Here is a 16,276-nt window from a genome sequence, read left to right on the forward strand (position 1 = left end):
TATATAAAATGTTTATGATAACACATTTTATATTTCATCATGATTAAAAATATTTTTGAAACAACAGTAGCATACCTTCATGTTGTAACCGTCCTTTGGGGAGCTGTGCAGGTTATTTACACTTCCCTGTCAGTTATTTTCATATTACAGTTATATAGAGGATTACACTTTTAACATCTGTACTGAAGGTGCAGCTTCCAGGAACCCTTGGCCCTTTGTTCAATGCCAGCCCCAAAGCAAATCTGTCTCTGCTTGTAATTATGACTTAATTTCAGACCAACAATTCAGTAATATAGAAAAAATAACCTAGAAGATGAGCATATAGTCTCTTCTTTGGCTTTAATTTTATAGTTTTATTCTCTTTCTGAGTCACACACTGTTGCATAGGGTCATCAACACAGCATGAAGCCCATGCTGACCTCAGACTTCTGACAGTCCTCCTGCCCCAGCATCCTGAGGACTGGGATAACTAAAGAGGTTTTTGTTGGCTGGCTTGCTTTGTTTTTGTTGGTGGTGAGACAGGGTTTCACTACATCTCTGGCTTTCCAGGAATTGTTATGTAGACCAGGCTGGCCTGGAACTCACAAAGACCCACGTGCCTCTGGCTCCTGAGTGTTGGGATTGACGGTATGCATGTGATGGCAAGCGGCTTAAGTTCTTAAAGGTCTATGTTTGGGGGGTGGACTCATGCCTGGCTATCCCCAAGGGCTGAGCCCGAGGGGTGACTAGGTCAGATGAACTTGCAGGACTTCTTCACTTCACGTCCAGCTCCATGCCAGTGTGGCATCAGTACACAAGCATGTGTTGGGCCCATGAGGACCCAATCAGAATACAAATTAATTCTTTTATAACCCCAATTATTTTTAATATTACAGTAGCTACGGTCAAAGCACAGCCCAATGCAGTGTGGGGCTGGTGTATGTGTGGAGGAAAGCTCTGTTACCCTGAGGGCTTTCTTACAGAGGATGGATTTGTTAATTCCTAGTGGAATATTTTTCATACACCACTGCAGACTATTAAGTGCCACATATTACATTATGTAGTTTAAACTTTGCACTGCCGTGAGAGGGACTTCCCTGTCGAGAGAGCTGTTTTTTATGCTTAGCATTTTTTAATATGAAAATGAACAGTCCTTTAGGGTAAGATTGCTGCAACCGGAATTTGGGAGCGTTTTCTAACTTAACATATTCATCAGTGTGTGTAGGGATTCTCTCGGGTGGTGGCGGGAGGAGGTAGGGGAAGCACACCAGGAAGAAGCTTTTTAATAACGTGTCAACACAGGGCACAGCAATGGCATTTATAAAGTTTGGCATCCACTGGGCATAACTGTAAACAGGCGAGGGACCAGCACAAGGTGAGAACAAGTTTCAAAAAACATAATAATCAGTGATGGTGTTGAAGAGCAAAGAGAACACATGCTAAACTCCAGGCCAGTAGAGAGGCACGCCTGCTAATGGTGGGCTAGTAACCACCACCCAGGAGAGATGCAGACTCAGAAATATTAACAAGGCAATATAAATGCATTTTCAGGCAATTCCCGAGAAAGTATAAGCTGTCTTGCAGAATTCTGGTGTCAAATGTGGAAATAAAATCTAAGCAGTGGTGCTGTGTAAACCTTTGCCATGCGGGACCTGGGTCCCCAGCACTTGGTGAAGTAAACAGGAAGTTTAGACAGGATAACTACTCACTTGTAGACTGTGCCTCCGTTGCCATGACCAAGGGTGTCTCGATACCGTATGTCTTGTTCATTCATCTCCACAGGAAAGAAAGAAAAACAAAAAGGGTGTCATGCTGCGGATGGAAATGTCAAGGAAAGCAACTCTGGGCCATAAACAACAAGCAGGCTGGGTCATTCCAAGTTCAGCGGCGAGAACGAGAGGATCAATACAACATTTGCTGTCCAATTTATAAAAGACGATACCAAGGGACAAAGTGATGGAAAGTTTAATGACAATTTGTTTGCCTGGGTCATTTCATTAAAGTTTGATAAAAGGTGTCAAAATGGAATGATATAACATAGCTCAGAAGGGTCAGGTCAGAGATACCGATAGGAGGACAGTCTCCAGCATGGCACAGAACTAACTAATGCCAAGCGGCAACACACAGGGCCAAAGCCAAGCTTTACACGAGTGCGTGCGTGCGTGTGTGCCCGCGCGCACGCACATATACACACACACACACACACACAGAGTAATCTATACATGCAATGTAAATAAGCCAGCCCCTGAAAACTCCTCTGGTGACCCTATAATTAACATTGAACAAACTAACTGAATAATGTTTATCATTTTTGTAGACTAGGAAGAGCTTTTCTTTGCAAAAGGTAAATTAGTACATAGCAAAAGCTGGGTAGAAATCATATTATGCTGACTGGAAAATGGCAAATCTCAGGCCTAGGGGAACACATGGAGCATATTAACTAGTGCCACTCCTGTAACTTAATGTATAAGACACCATGCTTTCTAATTCTACAAAACTTACACCAAGAACACCATTCTTACTGGTAATTGTGAGTGGCGAGTAACTTGTGTTAGCACCCACAAAGTAGCACTTCAAGTCTTTAAGGGACCCCCCTAAATTATCATTTATCACATGATTTTAAGATTAATCAGACTCCATTTGATATATTCAGTAATTCTTTAGGCCCTGCACAGTTGCATAAAAATTAACTGCCAACGTTATTCAGCAAGTAGATTTAATAAAGAAAGGTATTGTCTTCCATACAGCTAAGGCTCAGGGAAAGTAAGCTCTGAAAAAAAAATCAATTTCCAGGGAATTGCATTGCCTTGCATTGGGCAGAAAATGGATGGAGTTCTTAATTCAATATCACTTGGAAAATAATAGTTTGCTTTTGGACCATTATTATAGTAAAGCTTTAAATATTTGCTCTGTTCTAAACTCCCAGCAACTGAGTAAAGCAAGGGCTGCATTTATCAAGGGAAAGAGTTTTCTTCATACATTTCTGCAGTTGAAGCTCAGAGGACTGTGATAATTAAGTGTGTGGTGCGAGCAAAAGAGACAGCTTCCTTGCCAAGCCACTTTGCCAGTTCCTAAAAGAGTATCGACAGACTCCCGCGTAAGGTCAGTTCTGCACCAGATTTAATTGTTAGACCGCCTGATTGATGCAATTTACAATCAGCTAATTGCAATATTTAAGGTCAGTGGAAAAATACTGGCAGACAAATCAGAAAAATTGCCAACTGCTTTTCTATTTGAGGATAATATTGTTCTTCATGACCTTTAAACTACTAATATAATAAAATGATATTTTACCCTGTAGAAAAGATGTGGCATGAAGGAAAGAAAGCCACATTACTCTGGACTTAAATGGCACCTTTTCCAAGAGCATTAGGAACAGCAGCCCAGGAAGTGAGCTGAGATGCTACGCCAGCAGGACTGCCACTTGCTCCCCTTTGATTGATGAAGGGTTCATAAACAGCAGTGTCTACTGGCAGGTACGGACTGCTACCAAGCCAATTCCCCAAGAGCATTCCTCTAGGTAATCTAAACGTGCCTCCAACAAACTAATTTGCACCATTAACTTGCCTAACAAGATACATTCTCACTGTGCTGGAAGTGAATCTCTAGGAGAGAGAAATTTCACTTGGTCAAGTCCACAAATCCTGAATTTGCGGCACTGAGATAAAAGGGCAGTTGGGAAGCAGGCATATATAAAACAGGGTCTGGGCCCTGCAAGGGCTAACATCTGAGATCGAGTCCTCCCCACTAAGGGCAAGGTATGGATGTCTCTGACCATTTTCACCCACAATCACAACAGTACTCACAAAAGAGGAGTGGCAGTATCCCACGTGTCAGTCTCCTGAGGGAGGTGGGTGGGAAACTGAGGGGAGGCAAAGCCTGATGCTGCGTGTGTAAGTGAGTGAGTGCTAAAAATTAAGATGAAATTAAGGAATCCCCCAGATAATGAGGGAGATTATGCAAGATCGAAAACATAGGAGTGGTTCTGAATGGTAGGCTCAGAGTGTGTTCCTTTAAAAGACTACATCCATATGAAATGATCTATGCTGTTTCAAGGTATGCAGGTCTTTGCCCATCAAATGAATTGATGGTATTTCCCTTCTTTGTTTGTAATATTAAATATGAAATGGCTGGAGAGATGGTTCAGTGGTGAAGAACACTTGCTGCTCTTACAGAGGACCTGGATTCTAGTCCCAAAACCCACACTGGGAAGCTCACAGTCACCTGTTCCTCCAATTCCAGAAAAATCTGGTGCTCTCTCTTCTGGTCTCTGTGGGTACTGCATCCAAATGGTGTACATACAGACAAGCAGACAGACACACAGAGAAAGACAAACAAAACTGCCAGGTGTTTTTGGGACACTCCCTTAGTACCAGGAGGAGAGAGGCAAAGGCAGGAGGATCACTGTGAGTTTGTGGCCAGCCTAGTCTACATAGTGACTCAGAGGCTCTCCAAGGCTAAATATATGTAAGACCCTGTCTCAATAAACGAGCAGCACACATCCTTTTCTGTTTGCGTATGAGTTTCCTATGATAGCATATAAATATTTCTCATGTTTTTAAAATTACAAGCTTCATTTGCTTGTTTTAGGAGGCAGTGCCATGAAAGGGTGAGTGGATTTTTTGTTTGTCTTGCTATTTTTTTTTCTTTTGGCTGCTTCCTCCCCCCACCCCTTCCCCAACTGCCACCCTCCTGGCCTCAGTCCCCTGAGTTTGGAACTGCAGGTACATGGCTATCATATCCTGTAAAACACAAAAGTTATTGAAGCAGAGTTCATGAACTGAATTTTAAAAAAAAGTCTTGAGGATTTCTTACATGATATGTATGAACTATAAAAAATAGCTAATAGCATTTTTGCCCCTCATAATTAGATAAGCACATTAAATGAACTTTTCAAAGTGAAGCATAGGAATTGTTTATTCAGAAATGAAGGTAGGACTCCTAAGGTGATGGGAGTTAGGACCAAGTATCCTAAGAGCACAGTTCTACAGCATGTTAAGACGGTTAACTCAGGCTACTTCAGAACCTGTCAGTCAGTACTCCAGTCCAACATCAGCAAGCTGTCTCTGGGGCAGCGGGGTGGGGACACTCTGACTGCTGAGGGTCACTGTGCACAGACAGGCAAACCACCAACCGAGAGGCAATCTTCAAAGTAAGTTTCATGTATTTCTAAGAAAGGAAATTTAAGAAACAAAACAAAACATGTAGCTCAAGTAGCAGGGAGATGGCTGGTGGGCAAAGTGCCTGCTATGTAAGGGTGTGGGCATCAAATGAGCGTGGAGGCGTACACTGTGACCTCAGGGCCAAGAGCAGAGCCAGGTGATCTGCAGTAAGCTCCCCAAAATAGCAAACCCTCTGTTCAGTGAGAGACTCCATCTCCAAAAAATAAAATGGTCAGCAGTAGAGGAGGACTCTTAAGTCAGTCTTTGACCTCCATATGTGTGTATATGCCATACATGTACATGACGCACTGCTCTTCACACATATCTCACGTGGTTTTCAAACTGTACAGATGGGAGATTGGCTTTTTAACTCAATAAAGATGCTGGTTTTTAATTATAATTGGTTTTCCTTGTTTTAACTGTAAAATGCAAAGCAGCAGCAAAATAACAGATATGAGGGAAGAGGAAGAAAAAGCCCAGGAGTCACAACTGCTACATATCCACAAATAGGGAAGCAAATGATTCTGCTTAAAAGACAAGCGGGGGCAAGAGAGCAGCAGGGCCGGCAGCCAGCACCGAGGTTCCGCTGTGTCTGGGCAGGAAGAGGGCTCTGTGGTTCTGATTCACACAGCTGCATGTCTGCCTAGGTGCTGGCACTGACTGGGTTTTTAAAGACAGTTTTTACAGCAGATTCCTACCCTCCCCAGGTTAGGGAATTTTCTAAAGGCATCTGAAGTTCTAGAAGCAACAAAGGTAGGCAAGGGACTGGCCAGTAGTACTTCTCGGAGTTAACCTGGGCTTACCAGGAGCAGGAACTATAGTCACTCTACAAACCAAAAAACCAAAAGGAAGAGAAACCACTTTAGAGATATAGAAGTAAAAGTCCCAGGTCTGTGGAGTGACACCTGCTATTATAAAATCCTCTGAACTGACCCTCTGGGTTCCTTCCAGGCAGTTTCAAACCCAGGGCCAACATTCGACAGACAATGCCACACTGGACTCTTGAGTGGTGAAAACATACTCCAAAAATGTGGCAGTGAGTCTGGCTCAGAGGTCTCGATTAGACAGAGACCCTTTGATTCATTTATAAGCTGGAGAGCTGGGGTCTCCCATTGTAAAGTGTTAACAAGAAAAGCTCAGCTCCGCTCCAAAGTCTAAAGGTAAACTTTTAAGTGGCTCTTGATTTAAGATATTAATGAAATTAATGGGGACAGGGAAATGAAATTTAATTATGGACTAGCAAAGACTATGTTCTTTGTTTATTGTCTGCCTGTGTTAAAGAGAATAAGTATGTATCACTTATAAATCATTAAAATAAAGATGCTCAATTAGTCCTGTTTTATATGTAAAGGCCTGACAGAACCGAGTGCTTGCACGAGACTTTGGCTTCACAAATCGAAACCAGAATGGTTTCAGGAGGCGTCACGCTCTATGAGCAGACAATTGGGGAGATTTAGTAAATCCCACTTTATAGAGCAGAGACTAATCGGAAAACACAAGCCAGTCAAATGTTTCTTATGAACTGTTGACACTCTATCAATGCTGAATCAATTGGTGGCATTTACTCTGAGTGACAGAAAAGAAATAAATATTTATATCACATAACCTATATCAATGAACCCAGGCAGAAAGCTATTTCTAACCTGTCAATATTTGATTATCTTGAAGAATCATGTCCCTTTCTGTTAATGATTAATATGAATTCCTTATGAAATCTAAGTGGAGGCTAGTGGGAAGGCAAATCATTATTAATGCTTGAGAGCTTAAACCACTAAAATAAAACCAGTACACTCAAGTGCTCAAGTTAAATGTGACTTACAGCTTCCACAGCAAATGGTGTCAGTGTTCAACCCTGAGATTTACCGAGGCCCACGCCACCCGCGTTACTACACTGTAATGCAACCTCACCCTGTTAGCTACTCCGCAGCAGCAAGGGAGGACTGAGGACAAACAGGCGTTCTGAAAGCTTAAGGAGGTGCAATACCCTTGTCTCTCATTTTTATTTATTTACTTTACTGATTTATTTTTGAGCAAAACTAAACATAAGATAAGCTTACCCTTAAAAAGAAAAAGAAAAGACCTGCCACATTGCTTACTGTGGGGTTAGCACATTCCCAAGAGAAAGCAATAAACAATATTTAAGTGTCAAAAGCCATTGCTCTGCTAGTCTCCACTGCAGAGAACCTCATAAGTGACACTACTGTGATATCTGTGGGGCTCTATTTGTCATCAAAACACGAAGGGCATTTCAGAATGCTGATGTGGTGTGCGTGTGTGTGCGTGCGTGCGTGCGTGCGTGTGTGCGTGCGTGTGTGTGTATTTCACACAAGTGAAAATGAAGTGTTTTTCATTTAGGAGAGAAGACTGTATGACAGGCTAGTTACTCTCCACTGCCTAGGTTGAATAATGTAGTTAAAACTTCTTAATTTATGTCTATTTTGAAATATATTTTACAGCTGAAAAACACGAGTGACTTGTACATAAATTGTAATTAGTAACTAGAATGCAAACAGGCTGAACATATATCTATTCATGGCCTGGGCCCAGAATTTCAGCTTTTGTTCACACTGCTGCACACATGCCAGGCACGGGGGACACAGGGGCAGACCTTAGTCTAAGCAAACCTTTGGCTGCTTCAAGGGAACAGTTGCAGGTAAATGCTATCTGACATTTGGAGGCTAAGGATATAGCACCGGCTCAGAATGTGCAAGGAGCTGGGTTTGATCCCTAGTTAGATCCCTTGCAGAGTCTATTGCAGAATTTAGACGACCAGAATTAGACACACAATCAACACCATGCCAGATCCTCTTCCACTGTATGTGGAGCGTTCAAGGATTAGAGTTCACACACACTGACTGACAGACTGTCAGAACCAGATCAACTCAATTTTTTGTAATTATTCAAAAGATTGTGTGCCAAGCTTCCAGAAGTTATTCCCTGAGTCCTGCTTTAGGACATGCACATCTATTAAGCACAATGTTACAGGTGCTATTAAAGGACAAGCGTGAGGACCCATCTTTGCCCTCTTGACATGCAGACTACAAGTCTTTGATTCATGAAATGCCAACGAGGCTTGGAGAGGTCAGCGTGTGGAGGCACTGAATAAGCATCTGAGATAATTAAGATCTCAGCCTTCGAAACATGGACGGAAGTGAACAGCAGTTAAGAAAATCAATAAGAGTCTTTTATTTGCAGTGACACAGATGTCTCAGTCAATAGAGCCTAATAGGCAGGCTTGATCGCAATGGACAGGCGCTGCCTGCAAGGCTATCAGAGGGCTTCACTGTAACAAACATTAAAACGCATTTATGTTGCGACTGAGGAATTGCAGCCCCTGTAGGTAGCTTCATTTACCAGTGAATGTTTAAAGGAACTACACTATTTCAGAAGTGTCCATTTACTTGAATCAAAATTAGTGAAAAATCAGTGGCTCACAGGCCTCTTTGTCCTTCCCTGGCTGGGTTGGGTCACTCAGTTTCAGATGGCCCAACAACAAGGCAAACCAAGGTTCCCTGAAGCCCAGGGACACATGTGTCACAGTCTGACTGACCTGAGTTCAGTCCCATAAAAGCCAATGCTGATCTCTAGACAAAAGAGGAGCCAAGGCTGGGAAGTCAGTTTTCTCCTTTGTCCCCAGAGATAATGAAACAAACAGTCACTTCAAAACACAGGGCCCTGTCAACCACCAGCGGGATGACGACTTGTTCAGAACTGATTAACTTTTTTAAACTGAGATGGCTGTGTGGTTGTGTGCACAGTGCCTCAATCTGCTGGGAGTGAAACCCATTAGCTCAGGTTGAAAACCGTGCTGCAGATTGTGCTGCCAATCAAATTAAGCTTAGGCATTCATTTATGACAAGAAGAAATGTGGAGAGTCCTCATCATTTAATACTATGGCTACACTCTGGACAGCAACAGAGTGCTACTCTGAAGTTTAGCATGCAACAATACCTACCTGGCCGTTGGCCAGTATCTTTCTCAGTTCAGCCGAGGACTTCTTCAAGCTGCAAAGAAATGGCACTGTCATTGGCAAGGTTACCAACACCTCTCAACATTACTGCAAATCCCAGACCAAAGGGTAAGGACACGGCTCAGGAGCAGACTGTTTGCACATAACCAGGCCCCGGGGTCGATCTTCAGTACTAGGTACAATGTGGTAGCACACACCGGTAATCCCAGGAAACAAGGGGGGCAGCAAGCAGTTCAAGGTCATCCTTAGCTACATCGGGAGTAGGAGGCCAGCCTGGCTATATAAGAACTTGTCTAATAAATACCCATCATCGTCATTTTCCTCTTCCTCTTCCTCCTCCAGACTAAAACATGCCTTTTCTTTGAGGAATAGACTATGTGCTCTTTCTGAGCATAAGAAGGTTCTATTGTTGTTTTTAAGTAACTCCTAGAACGGCAAAGGTTCCATGGAGGCCAGAAGTCCATGAGTCTCCAGAGCTAGGAAGCAGACAATGGGGATGGACGGCAGCCTCCACGAAGACTTTATACAACTTTACACTTGGGATGTACAAAATACTGAAAGCCTTCTCAAGAATGTTCTCAGGCAGCCAAGATGACAGCACTTCAAACATCATACAATGGACATTATGCTCTGGTTTCTTACTACAGATAGACTTATGCACTCGACTTCCTGGGAACAGACATATAGTAGCCATTGTCTGCAGCTATGGGACCTGGGACCTGTTACCTCTCCTCTTGGAGCATCAATTCCTCTTTCTATAAATAGGCAGCAGATCTGCATTATAGGTAACCAGACAAGTGGAACATTACCAAACATACACTATAGGTATATTTTTATTAGGCAAACCAATAAACTGAGGCTGCCTTCGCTCTCCTTTGCTTTCCGAGGAGACCCAGCTTCCATTAATATTTAGTGATTATTAAAATGTTCTGTGAATGTACATGGCGATATGCTACCTAGTTAGAGTGAATCCCACAGGCCCTGACCACAGTAGTAACTTCCAGCAGTGAGGCCTGGTAGGATGTTTAAGGGGATATGCTCTCCACAAACTGTGAAATATCTACCTCCTTTGATTTTGCTTTTCTCTCCTTCCCTCACCAGGAAGTGACCAGCTTCTTCGACCACATAGTCCCAACTATGAAATGCTGCCATTTCATCAGGCAGAAATCAGTGGGACCCAACTGTGGACTGAAACTCTATACTGTGAACCAAAATAAGCCTTTCTTCTTTATTAGCTGATTTCCTCAGGCATTTAGCAGAAGATAATACATTATGTAAACATTTCTGCAGATAGCTTAGTTCTGTTTAGTAAAAATGCTTAAGACAGAGCTCTGAAGTTCTCAAGCTTTAGGTATAATAGGTTAAGCTTCCACAGACACCAGACTAAGTAGCAAGGGACATTAAACAGCACCCCCTAGGCTGGAAAGATGGCTCAATGGTTAAGAGCACTGGCTGCCCTCTGAAAGGACCCAGGTTTGGCTCCCACAACCAACCTGGTGGCTTATATCTGTTTGAAACTTTGGTTTTAGGCAATCTGACAGCCTCTTCTGGTCTCTGTGGGCACTGCATGTACATGGTGCACAGACATATCAACAAGCGGTTAAAACACTAGAGCACGGATGGACGGATGGATGGATGGATGGATGGATGGATGGATGGATGGATGAATAGATAAACAGAAGACCAACCTTTAAAAAATAGTGTCTCCCCAACTACTGTTCTTTAAATGTAGAGCTGGCCAGCTCTATCCTTAACTGTCCACTCTAATGCTCTCTCTGCCAGATAAACTCCCCCATTTGGTCATTACCAATGTGGCTGTCTCTTGCCCTATACTCTCAATGAGACGGGTGGCTCCAGAACATAGAGCTCAACTCGTTCTATTATGCTCCATTCCTTCCATGCTCCTGAACAACCAAGTGCTAAGTGTTCAAGAAATGGTGGCTACTGTTACTCTGTGGCAGCTATAGTGGCAACACAGGAAGACATAAAGATCAAAATATATCAGGAAGCAAAGGAGATGAAGACCTAATCTGAATGACATTGGCATTCCACACGGCATCTTTAATATGATCTCAGACTCAAGCTGGTCCTTCCACTGATAATCATTCTCTCTAAATACTCCTTATAATTCTGCTCTGGTCCAGCACAGACTACTGAGGCTCAGTTCCCACACTTTTTAACATTGTCTAATCCATGCCTTCACCTAAGGATTCTAGGCTGATAATGTTCTCCAGAGGCCGATCAGCCCAGGGGAACAGTCAAGAATTTTGTAGACTGGAACTAAAGACGTAGCACATACCAAAAAGTGAACAGCTGCCTCAAACCAGTCCAATTACCAACTTGGTCGTGCAGCTCATTTGCAGAACGCTGAGCATGGCAGGCACTGTAGCAGGGCTACTGCATGTGCACTTGGGTAGCCCCCACAAGAACTACACTCCTTCATGTATGGTTATTATCCCTAATTTACAGAGAAAGGGATTAACACACATGCATGCACGTACACACACTCACTTGTCTGAGAAATACTTAAATCTTTGCATTCCCATAAATGACTCCCAATTTGTTAATTCTGCTATTGTAGACACAACAACCAAACAAAGCCTCCGCTATGTTCTCTCCACAGATAGACCATTATGTCATAAGCTTAAATAATAACGCTTTGATTTATGGCATTTACAAAATGTCTTTCATCCAAGAAGCAAAATATGATTCCTTAAGGTAGCTTCATCAATCTTACACTAGCAGTGGATGGACAGACAGCTTAATCATCCTAAGTTTGCGGAAGGAGAAAGCCAAGTTGTTTAGAAAGACCTCAGCAGTAGGACTTGAATTCAGTAATTATGACCTAGGGACACCATGTGGGTTAATAAGCTCAGTCTAAAAAATGGTCATTCACCCATGCCAAAGAACAACTTACACTTTGAAAGTAACAGGAGGGACACTGATTCCAGTGACACACCGGTATCTGGCAATGCTAATTTAGTTTAAAAGGGATGGAAAGACCAGCACTCAGAGGTAGAGCATATTCTTAACACGTGTAGGGTCTTAGTTTCAAGTCTTAGCATGAAAAAGAAAAACGTTTCATCCAGTAAACTTGTTTTATACCCTGATTATTCAGTATTTCATTTGTTCTTAAGAACTTAGGTCACCAAAACTACTTTTAAAACTGTTTAAAATTTTAAATGCACATAATTGTAACCTGGCTTGAGAAAAGACACTAAGATACCCAAAGTATAAAAGAATAAAAAGAAAGGGCCATGGGCTAGAGCAGTAGCTCAGGGGTTGAGAGCCCTGGCTGTTCTTGCAGAGGTCCTAGGTTCCATTCTCAAAAACCACAAAGAGGCTCATGCCCACCTGTAACTCCAGTCCGGGCTCCACAGACACTGCATGCACATAGTGCACAGACAGGCAAGCAGGCATAGTACCCACCCATGCACAGTTTCTGTTAAGGAAGAGTTGGGCATGGCTGCTCACATCTACAATCCTAGCGCTCAGAAGACTGAGGCAGAAAGACTGCTCTGGTTTCAAGGTGAACATGGATTGCATGATGAATTCTAGATATTTGTGGAGTACAGTGTAAGAAGCTGTCTCAGAAAGTAAAAAGAAATAAGAAGTAAAGGGATTAGAAATAAAAGCAGAGTAAGTTGAAAAAACTCAACTGAGGGAAAACTAAATGTGGATATAAATATGCACTCACTCAATCATCCTAGCAAGCATGCCGTGCCATGCCTCACGCCAGGCTCGAAGTGGGTACGCTGTAGTGATCGCTCTCACAGAGCACTGAAGCTATTGAGACTATGAAGATTGTGCTCCAGGGAGCTCACTGCTACAGACTAAAGAAGCAGAGTAGGATACAGGAGTCCACACAGGGTACTGACTAGAGCTCGGTGGGTGGGTGGTAATGACGGACGGACAGCTTTCAGAAGGTAATTTGGGCTGTGAAGATTGTCAAGGTTAGCTGGATTGGGAAAGAAGGTGAGGAAGAAGAGAATGAGGCAGCAACAGAGAGAGATACGCAGGCTCAGTAGTGAGAGGGACCACATGCTCATCAGCAAGGCTGCAGTTTACAGAGCACCTGTAGGCAAACACTACCACTCAAGACCTGTGCGTGGGGAGGGGGGAAAGAGGGGGAGAAGGGGGGTGGGAGAGGAGGTGTCTGACTTCATCCTGAGGGCATGAGCATCCAGAGGTTCCCAGATAGGAAACAACACCTCAGAACTCCATCTGAGTCTTCAGTTTGGAGATGGTTTATTCCTGAAGAGTTCATGAGGAAGAAACAGAGTCCTCAGTATGTTGATGTTGAGGGTGTGGATCTTCAAGTGACTCTAGTGGGATGTGCTTATGTCAACTGAGGTATGATTTCAAAAGGGATCTTGGAACCCAGTCTGTCTCTGTCTCTCTGTCTCTGTCTTTGTCACTCTCTGTCTCTCTCTCTCTCAATCTAGTTCACTCTGCATGAGGAGAGACAGCCACAAGGAGTCATTAGCACACCTGTCCTGGGCCATTAGACCTCCAACCCCCTAAAAGTTAAGTAAATCTTTTATCTTAACAAAATGAGCTATATCACTATTTCAGGTATTCCATTATACTGAAGAAGAACTGACTAATACAATTAGCAAGGATGTCCCAGCTAAGGTAGAGGAGACTGACAGGAGACGGTGGAGATTTGCTGGAGCGTCTGTGCAGCCACAGGGATGCTGCAAGTGGGCAGATGCAGAGCTCCTAGGAAGGTACAGGCTGCTGGAAGGATGAGGAAGGGGTGTGAGAGAGAAGATGAGAGGAAGAGCTAACTTGAAAGAGGGAGCAGTCCCTCTTTGCAAAACTCATTTTTTTACAAGTGGGTACTGAAGGGTTACAAATCCCAGCTCAGAAAGGAAGAACCTCTTAAGATGTACATGATGAAAACTAAGGCGGCCTTGGCCCAGGAAGTACATCCCTAACCTGGGTTGGTGGGAAGAACCCAGCTGTTAATTTGGCAAAGAACAGGAACCAAAGATCTAAGGAGGGCAGGATAAGGCTGTGCTTGCCCTTGTCCTGCTCCCCACAGAGTTTCTATGAACACTGGGCTGGCTCTCCAGGCCAGGAAAGAAAAGTAGGCACCAACTGACCTTCTGAGACCCACATGACCTGCTCCCATCTGCAGCCTTCCCTTCCAGCACTTGAGCTGCTCTCCTCAACGTCCCACACGCCTGCCCTACCCATAACCTATCTTCATGTTCCCGCCAATCAGCCTACTTACAAAGTGCACAAATGGTCACCTTTAGCTGAAACGTCGGTATTGTGAACTTGGTCCTCCTTGTGTATCAGGTCTAGATGGAAGCAATCATGTTCCCCAAGGAGCCAGCTCCGAGGGTTCAGTTCAAATAGAAGCATGTTCCTGACTAGTGTTTCCCTCTGCATCTGCTTCCTTCACAGCAACATTGCCATGTCATATTCCTAGGGCAGCAACTAATGAATAAGAGGTACTCAATAAGTACCTGCTGATTGGTTATCAACCTGGGGCACAGAACATGGCCAGTGTAGGGTAACATATTAAAGCACCCACAGGACTTTTTCAATTAACATTCTTCCATTACAGGAACCACTATCCCTACTATCTAGGGGCCTGCCACATCCCAAGTGAAGAGGCCAGGTTGAAACATGAGATAATCAGATGGTGAAGTTCTGTCTGATCCAAGAGGCTTGCTGTACTCCGTGAAGAAACATGATAATTTGTACACCAAACTTTGTACACCAAGCGAATCCTCACTTGCAGGGAAAGTGACACTGCTTCTATGATTTGAAATCTTTTCAATTCTGTTGAAAAGTATAATCTAAAACACCAGAGAAAACCTTGATGTCCCAGGATCTCTGGCTATTTGTGTGCATTACCATCTTTTCTGGGACCAGTGGCACCGGTGAAATGCTCTGCCTTCCAGGAGCTCTGTGAAGATGTGGTCTTCCACCTATACACCTCTCTTCTGTAGCTCACATGTCCAGGCAGTATGGAGAGAGTGTATGCAAACCAGCATGTGGCAGGTCCAAAGCCCTCTGTAGAGAAGTAAACGCCTGCCCCACAAGACCAGGAAAATGAGGTGCTGGTGACTAGCCAGCTAACTGCGCTCTACGATGGAGTCAGCTGTTAAAGGGGCCGCCCTTTCGAGCCTATATTCTCAGCAGGAAGGCTGGTGGGTGGATGCCGACACCGCAGGGAGGGAAGCAGCTTTGGGGAGCAACCTAGTGGAAGTACCTCAGGTCACCTGGGATTGTGAAAGCAGTGCGGTGGCACACACCAGTAATCCTAGCACTTGGGAGGATGATGCAGGGGATTGCTATGTTTGAGTCCTACTTGGGCTAGATAGCAAAAGTCTCGAAATTAAAAAAATACAAGCAAGAGCGATGGCTCAGTGGTTAAGAGCACTTGCTCCTCTTGCAGAGAATCTGGTTGGTCTCCAGCTCTCTGATGGAGGCCCATAGCCATCCGAGTAGCTCCAGTTCCAGGGGCTCCGACCACTTCAGGCTTCTAGGGCACTGGGTACACAGATGTTACACGCTCACACATGCACACACTCATGCATATAAAAAGTTTCAAATAAAGACAATAAAGAGGAGTGCAGGAGCATAGGGGCAGTCTGTGGCTTCCAGTGTTAAGGTGCACTCACTCCTGCACATGTCCCCACCATGAGGAGAGTGAACCACAAGGTATCCTCACCACTGCCTGGGTCAGGCAAGCTGGACTCTCAGCCTCCAAAACTGTAAGCCAGGGTCAAATCAGAAACCCACAGGCAAAGACCCAAAACTGCACAGAGGAGGACAGAGGGTGTGGAGGGAAAGCAGAAACCTAAACGGCACCTCACCAGTAAAAGGCTGTGCACACTCACCAGTAAAAGGCTGTGCACCTCACCAGTAAAAGGCTGTGCACCTCACCAGTAAAAGGCTGTGCACCTCACCAGTAAAAGGCTGTGCACCTCACCAGTAAAAGGCTGTGCGCACTCACCAGTAAAAGGCTGTGCACCTCACCAGTAAAAGACTGTGCACACTCACCAGTAAAAGGCTGTGCACCTCACCAGTAAAAGGCTGTGCACCTCACCAGTAAAAGGCTGTGCACCTCACCAGTAAAAGGCTGTGCGCACTCACCAGTAAAAGGCTGTGCACACTCACCAGTAAAAGGCTGTGCACCTCACCA

At 44.0% G+C, this 16,276-nt stretch overlaps 1 protein-coding gene across 10 annotated transcripts in view; it reads right to left on the bottom strand.

The window, feature by feature from the left end:
- Map2k5 (mitogen activated protein kinase kinase 5) overlaps nt 1-16,276 on the bottom strand; it is a 227,780-nt gene that overhangs the window by 171,097 nt on the left and 40,407 nt on the right. For 9 of the 10 annotated variants that reach the window (XM_017595501.3, XM_006243229.5, NM_017246.2 and 6 more), the window contains 2 exons: nt 9,097-9,145; nt 1,689-1,753 (listed from right to left, as the gene is read on the bottom strand). In XM_017595501.3, coding sequence (XP_017450990.1) covers nt 1,689-1,753; nt 9,097-9,145 — 114 coding nt within the window. Of the gene's footprint in view, nt 1-1,688; nt 1,754-9,096; nt 9,146-16,276 lie in introns of those variants that run through there. The other variant, XM_063265018.1, reaches the window with a different exon arrangement.

The sequence above is a fragment of the Rattus norvegicus genome, chromosome 8, assembly GCF_036323735.1.
Source record: "Rattus norvegicus strain BN/NHsdMcwi chromosome 8, GRCr8, whole genome shotgun sequence".
In the NCBI taxonomy this organism is placed as follows: Eukaryota; Metazoa; Chordata; class Mammalia; order Rodentia; family Muridae; genus Rattus; species Rattus norvegicus.